General features: G+C 62.4%; 1 protein-coding gene across 1 annotated transcript; it reads right to left on the reverse strand.

Moving 5' to 3' along the window:
• Positions 1–1,404: 1,404 nt before the first annotated feature.
• Positions 1,405–6,649, reverse strand: UPK3B (uroplakin 3B). The gene is made up of 6 exons (XM_070412751.1): positions 6,397–6,649; positions 6,103–6,252; positions 5,589–5,817; positions 4,220–4,299; positions 3,343–3,472; positions 1,405–2,880 (listed from the first exon to the last, which is right to left on the reverse strand). The coding sequence occupies exons 1-6, from the start codon at positions 6,479–6,481 to the stop codon at positions 2,721–2,723; spliced, it is 834 nt and encodes a 277-aa protein (XP_070268852.1). The 5' UTR covers positions 6,482–6,649; the 3' UTR covers positions 1,405–2,720.
• Positions 6,650–7,131: the final 482 nt, after the last annotated feature.

The following is a 7,131-nucleotide window of genomic DNA, read 5'->3' on the forward strand; positions in this document are numbered from 1 at the left end:
AGTAAGTCCCCAGTTCCTCCACCACCTCCTGAATATTTCTGAACTCACTTCTTCCTCTCCACCCCCTTTGTCTGCCCAGGTTCAGGGCCCCAGGACCTGCTCCCCCCCCCACCCCGCCCCAGCACCATCTATACCACCAAAGGACAACATGGTCTCCTTTCTCCTTTCCTGTCTACTTGACTAACTTCCACTTACCTTTCAAGACTCAACTCAAGGGCACATGCCCGGGTTGCGGGCTCGATCCCCAGTGGGGAGCGTGCAGGAGGCAGCCGATCAGTGATTCTCTTTCATCATTGATGTTTCTATCTCTCTCTAACCCTCTCCCTTCCCTCTCTGAAATCAATAAAAAATAAAATAAAAAAAGAAAGATCAGCACAGAAATCACCACTAGGAGCCCCGTGACCCTCGGGTGGGTTCAGCTGCCTCCCTGGGCTGTCCAGCCTCGTCACAGTCTTCTCCCAAGTGTTGCAATGTCTGTTTGGAGTCTGTCTCTCTGCTCAAGCCCCAGCAGCCAGATGGGGTGAGAGCGGCTCCTCAGAGGGCGGGGTGGGGGCTGTTCAGGAAGGAGGGGCGTCCTAGGCGTGCTCAGCCTGTCACGGGCTGTGCCTGGGACCAGCGCAGACGCTGGCACTGGGAACAAGCCGCAAGAGACCCCGTGACTTGGAAGAGCCCGGAGCACGTCCCCTGGCCAATCCCCCTGCCCGGAGGGTTTGCTCATGGTTTCACTCAGCAAACACCAGCAGACGCTCTCCCTCCCCACCGCGCCCTCCTGGCAGGCCCCAAGTTGGGCATCCGGGGCCTCAGCACCTCCTCATCTGGAGTTGGAACCAGGGCTGGACAGGACAGTGTGAGATAGACTCTGCCAGGGGCAGCTGGTGAGGGGGAGGTGGGGGCATTTTGAACCCTCCTCCAATTCCAGGTCAGGAGGGACCTGGGCTCTAAAGTAGTAGAATTTCAAAGGAGGCTGCCCAAAGGGGCTGGCTCCCAGGAGCAGATGCTACACAGGACACCAGGGCCTGAGCTCCTGGCTGCATCTGACTGCTCTGTCTGCGCCTGGAGAGGGTAGTGTGGCTGGTGGGGTGCAGACAGGATAGGGGTGCAGGCAGGAGAGGGGAAAGACCACCTTGGAGCCAGGAGTGCATGGGTTTTGAAAGCAAAGCCTCCCCTGAAGTGTCTGCCACAGAAATGGCTTAGTAGCTGGTTCCTGGCCCTGCAACACATGGGTGGGTTTTCCTGGGCCTGTCAGGAGATGGGGGCACCCCAAAGCACAGTTAGGTCTAGCGATCAAGGGGACAGGCTCAGGGCAGCCCTGGGCTGGTGGCGGTGGGGCTGGACAGAGCACAGCCAGGCTGGACCCCAGGCGTACATGCTCCTCTTCTGAAATCAGCACAGGCACCACGCAGCTGGGAAAGCCAGACAGCATTTATTCACCTCGAAAGAGAGGGCACCTGTGCCCGCAGGCCCCCGCAGGGCACCGCAGTCAGTCTAGAGTGGCCAGGGTATATGGGGTCAGGTGGCAGTGGACAGAGCACAATGGGCAAGTCACTGAGCCTCAGTTTCTCCATCTAGGGCTGTGTGGATTGGAAAGCACACAGTGGGCCCTCAAGCGGGAGCGTGGCTGCTCATCCCTCTGGCTCGGTGGAGATGGGGCCTGGAGCCCTGACCTCCGGCGACCCTGCTGAGGCTCCAGGCCGGAGCCCTCCGCCCAACAGAGCCCTGCTGGTCTGTGAATGGGAGTGAGCCTGCGGGGCTGTGCGGCAACAGCTGCGGTGCACTGGCGCCCTCGTGTGGCCATGGCGGGTACCACAGGTTCGTGGGCCAATGGACGCGGGGCGGGGGGGGGGGGGGGGGGCGGGCGGGGAGGGGAGGGGATGAAACCTGTCCACCAGCGAGGGCTGGTCACGGAACCCAAAGAGCCATTGGGGTGATTGTCTGGGGGAGTGTGAGCCCCAGGGTATGTGACAATCTGAGGGCGTGACCACCTCCCAGTGACAGGTCACACCTGGACATGAGGTCATCTGAGGTCCCCAAGATTTGTCTGAGGCCCCCGGTCTAACACTGTGCATGGCATGCAGCAGGCACTCACCAAATGTTTGTGGAGTAAGAGTGCGTAGAGCAGTGTGTGAGCCCTCTGTGTGTGCAAGGAGGTTGGAAGCGGTGGCCCAAATCAGTGGCCGGATGGTCATACATGCACCTACGCCCCATCTGACCTTCTAGCCACCCCCAGGAAGGGCCTGTGCCCAGGGACAAGGAAGGGGCCTCTGGAGACTTCACTGCAGCCCCAGACACTGGCAGGTGGGACAGAGGGACAGGGAGGCTCAGGCCTCACAGCCTCAGTGATGGGCTCAATTCAGCTCCCTGCACAGGACAGAGCAAGGCCTGCTCCTGGGGCCTGGCAGCTTCCAGCCAGGGTGGCCTTTGCACAGTACCTCCAGCCTCAACTCGCAAGAGGAAGGGATGGAGGTGGGGGGCTGGGTACCCAGCTTGACCATAGCCTTCGCCCAAACTCCCCTGCATACAACTTCAGTTGCCTGGAGAGAAGGGGGAGGGTTGGGGGGGGTGGGCAGAATGGGACCGCATTCCAGTAGCTAGTGGTGGGATTTCAGGGAGGGGGAGTGTGATGGGTGGGCCATGTGGGTGAAAGGGCTGAGAAGGAGCACTGTACCCTTGTCTCCCCCTCACCCCCGCCCAGTGCCCCAGCCCCAGGCACAGAGTCCAGGCTAGGGACTGAGGCTGGGGAGGGGGTCCAGGCCAGGCTCGCAGCCCACAGGCAGGGTGGCCACTTCACTGGGCGGGATGTGGTGGGTCATGTAGCGCTTGCCCATGAAGGAGCCAATCCGAAGCTGCTCAGGGACCTCCTCAGGCCACCACAGGCTGGAGCTGGACAGGGAGAGGAGCAGCGGCGTCACTGCTGGGTGAGGCTGGCTGCCACTTCAGGGCCTCCTCCCCACCCCCCACCCCTCCTCCTGCCGCCTCTGATCTCCCTGCCCTCCCTTCTAGAACAAGCTGGAGGCCTGCCTCCTCCAGGTGGCCACCCTGATTACCCCAGCATCAGTTCACTGAGAAACCAAGGCCCAGGAGGACAAGGGCCAAAGCAAAGGACACATTGATGGACAGGAGCAGAGCCAGGTGGCCCCTTCTCTGAACCTGTGGTTAGAAGAGCTGCTGGACCACCTCTCTGACCGCCCAGGGGAGAGACTCAGGTGGGAATTCTCTGCACAGCCCTTCCAGGGAGACTTCCCAGCTCAAAACCACAGGGTTAGGGAGGCTTTCCCGGCTCAGGGGGCAGGGACAGGGGAGGGGTTCCAGGTGGGAAGGGGCCCTGGGAGTGTCACCACTCACAAGCGCACAGTGGAGGCAGCCAGGAAGGCCAGGAGCAGGAGGCCGGCCAGAGAAGAGAGGATGGAGGTGATAACGATCATGTCTCCACTCCGCCGCCCCGGCCACGTGTCGATGGAGCCTGGAGACTTCCCTGCACACACAGCGGTGCTCAGAGGCTGCCCTCGGACCCCAGGGCAGTTGCCCTCACCCCTGCTCATACCAAGGCTGGGCTCTCTCCTCCACAGACATCTGTCCATCTCAGAGGGCATCTGTGCCCTGTAGCCTGGACCACCCATCGCTCCAGCCTCCACCCTAGCCTCACCTTCTAGGCTGTTCCCACCAATGTGCCCGCCCCTGGCACACCCAGCAGCGGCAGACCTGAAGACTGACCGTGTGGCTGCCCTGCTCCCTGGAGCCTGGCATACAACAAGCGCCCGCCCCATCCCCGGCTCCTGCAGCCCATCTCCCAGGCATCGCCCACACCGGACATCTGGTCTTCACACAAGCAGTGTCCTTGGCCTGGTGACTCATGCTGGCTTCCTGGGGCCCTGCTGAGGGAAGCCTCCCAGAACCCGTGGCCCTGACGACTGCCCTCCTCGCTTTGGCCCTTCTTCTCACCCAGCAATGCTGGGCCCGGGCTGGCTCCCATAGGAGGGGAAGGCTGCTGCTGCCCATGACTGAGCTGGGGCCTGGGCACCCAAGAGTGGCAAACGTGGGGCTGGACAGAGCCAGTGCCCCACCCCAGCACCGGTGTCTGTGTGGAGGGTTCGCCAGATTTGAACACTGCCACCGGGCACCCAGTCCCACGGCAGCGGGGGGTGGAGGGGGCAGCTGAGCACAACCATTTCACCGAGTGTAAGGGACAGACTGGAGCCAGGACACCCCCTCCCCAGCGTACCTTGGTGGAGAGTGATGGGGCCAGACCAGCTGGTCTCCGCCTGGGGTGAGCCCCCAGCGTCCATCAGGAGGAACTTCACCCTGAGGAGAGGAGGAGGGGTGGGGCTCAGAGCCTCAACTGCCCTAGGCCGGGCGCCCAACACAGCCAGACTCAAGGCAGCTCTTCTGGGCCAGGCTGTGAGCCTTGGCTCTGCGGGGAGTATGGGCTGGGGCTATAGGCCTCCCAGGGGAGAGGTGCTGGCCCATGGAGTCTCTGAAGCCATGAAAGCCCCCCCAATAGGGGCAAGCACCCCAGATAAAGGCCTAGAGAGGGAGGGGTGTGTTGAGAGTGCATGCAGAGTCCAGGATCACAGAGAAGGGCAGCTGGCACTGAGGGCACCAAGGCTGTGCAGAGGAGGTCGTGTCTTTGAGGGACTGGGGAACTCTGGGAGGTTTCTAAGCATCAAGAGGCTTGGGCAGCCCAGCCAGTGTGGCTCAGTGGTTGAGTATCGGCCTATGAACCAGGAGGTCATGGTTTGAATCCCAGTCAAGGTACATGCCCAGGTTTCAGGCTCAATCCCCAGTAGGGGGTGTGCAGGAGGCAGCCTATCAATGATTCTCATCATTGATGTTTCTAGCCTTCTCTTCCTCTCCCTTTCTCTCTCTGAAATCAATAAAACCATATTTTTAAAAAGAGACGCAGGCAGGCTGGCACTGAGGGAAGCTGGCTCTGGTGGCTGCTAGGGATGGAGGCCAAGCCAGGGAGTGGGCCTGGGTGGGGGAGGTGGACCTGGCAGGGCTGGGTGAGAGGGCAGAGGGAGGCGGATGGAGATGCTGGCCCAGCGCACAGCACACCACCTTCCCTGCCCGCCTGCGAACGGTTCTCCCAGTCGGACTTGGCCTCCCTGAGGACATCTGGCCTCATCCTGTGGCCCGGGGAGCCCACGTCCGGACACCTGCTTTGCTACCCCGGCTCTAACCTGACCTCGGCAAGCTGCTGGGCGCTTCTGTGCCTCTTCCTTTGCTTCCCCACCTTGTACCCACTGACGGGGTCTGAACTCGGCCCTGTGCTTACTCTCCCACCAGACCTACCCAGGGGAGAAACAGTGGGCCCAGGAGTGCAGCCCTGCCACCCCACCCCACCCCACCAGCTCTTCCTCCTGGGCCCACCTGGAAGCTGGAATTCTGCCTGCCCCAGCTGTGATGAGCGCTGCTCTCCCCCATCCCTCCCAACCCAACCCCAGAGGAAGAAGCCAAGGTTTGTGAATGGAAAGGGCCTGCGAGGCCTGCAGCCAGGATGGGGCCTGGGGAAAGGCCAGGGAGGGCAACCCTGATCCCCGAAACCTCTCCTCTCCCAGGCCCCACCCCAGGCTCCAGGCAGAGAGACCCACCTGTAAGGTCCGGGGCCAGGGAGGGGGGTGTTGCAGTAGGACGGCTGGTGGAGGTCAGCCAGGCAGTCAGGGTCGTTGCCCACCCGCAGCACGGGGATGTCACCCACGGGATCCTCGCAGGGCAGCTGGTCCAGGGACAGGGGCAGCGTCATGTAGTGGCCGTCGGTCAGCAGCTGTGGGAAAGCTGGGATCTCAGCCAGTGTCTTGGGGTTCTGGAAGTCCCTGGAGGCTGTGGAAGGGAGGGACAGACCGATGGGGCTGGTCAGCGAGTGAAGCCAGGCCTTCCTCGCCACAATCCCCGGCTGGGTCCAAGGCCTGCAGCCCTGGCCCTTCAGCACCCAGAGGGCCCCTGTGACACAAAGCAGGGCTTGTCACCCTCTCAGAGGCCCCTCTCCATACAGCCCAGCTCCCAATCCACACCCAGTTGTGGAACATCACAGTGAGGGGCTCCCAGACCCGCAGCTTTCCTCAGCCCCACCCCTCACCCCAGGCCCACACCTGCACTGGGACGCACCGTTGCTAAAGGCCACCACCAGCCAGACCGTGTCGGCAGCCCTGGCATGACCGTCCAGCACACAGCGCGGCTGCTCCAGGGAGAATGTGGTGGCCGTCACCTTCCCTTCCAGGTCCCCGGGTGTTATCTGCGGCGTGTAGGGGATCAGCTCTGTGGCCATGGAGAGAGGAGTGAGGGTCCTGGGGCTGCCTCTCCCAGTTAGAGGATGTGGGCTCCCAGGGTCCAATCACACAAGCAGGTGCCCCAGACCCTTGGGTCTGGGTAGGTGCACCCAATCCCTGGACCCCCACTCACCGAGGCTCGTGCAGGGCTGGGGCCAGACCAGCGCCACCAAGAGGCACAGCAGCCGTGAGTGAGGCTGCCTCTGGGGGAGCCCCATGACCGCCACCTTCTACCACAGCCACAGCCTGGGGCTGGGCTGGCTGCCTCCTGACGCGCCCCTCCCCCAACACCTAGGCCTGGAGAAGCTGGTTAGTCAGGCTGTCAGGCTGGCCAAAGGCTGGAAAGACCTGAAAATATGAATGCACCCAGCCCCTCCCCTCAGCCCAGTCCCCCACAGGGAGGGGCCTGGGCAGAGCACTAGTGTGGGGCAGGCCAGGGCTGAGGGAGAGGCCACTGGAGCCCAGAGCCCCATGTCTGCATTTAGGACCCACCCAGCCTCCCAACCCTGGGGAGGAGGACCAATCTCTGGAACCTTGGGCTCAGGGCCACATGCCTGAGATTCCTGCACCCCAGGTGCCAGGAGACAACCTCTGGCCTTCCATCCCCACCCAGGAGCAAGCCTGGGGCAGCTCCAACCTGTCCAGCTCCAACCCCCTCACAGCCCGCCTGGCCCCGCAGCCATCTTGTGCCGCACCCTCCCTCCTGGGGCCACATCCTCCCTGGTTCTTCAGTTCCTTTGTCCGAGGGAAGAACTTAGAGAAAGGTGTGTAGAGCCCTTGACAGCTGACAAGCCCCCCACTTACATTATTCCCTTTGGTTCTCACTACATACATGGGTGGGGCAAAAGTAGGTTTACAGTTGTTCATC

Source organism: Myotis yumanensis, unplaced genomic scaffold (assembly GCF_028538775.1).
Source record: "Myotis yumanensis isolate MYYU_CA2020_CCGP unplaced genomic scaffold, mMyoYum1.0.hap1 SCAF_4, whole genome shotgun sequence".
Taxonomy (NCBI): Eukaryota; Metazoa; Chordata; class Mammalia; order Chiroptera; family Vespertilionidae; genus Myotis; species Myotis yumanensis.

Coding starts and splice junctions, on each gene's coding strand:
- UPK3B (XM_070412751.1), bottom strand. CDS start 6,481: ATGGGGCTCCCCCAGAGGCAGCCTCACTCACGGCTGCTGTGCCTCTTG. Junction 5,818..6,102: donor GGTGGTGGCCTTTAGCAACG/GTGCGTCCCAGT, acceptor TCCCTTCCACAG/CCTCCAGGGACTTCCAGAAC. Junction 3,473..4,219: donor CCCCATCACTCTCCACCAAG/GTACGCTGGGGA, acceptor CTGTGTGTGCAG/GGAAGTCTCCAGGCTCCATC.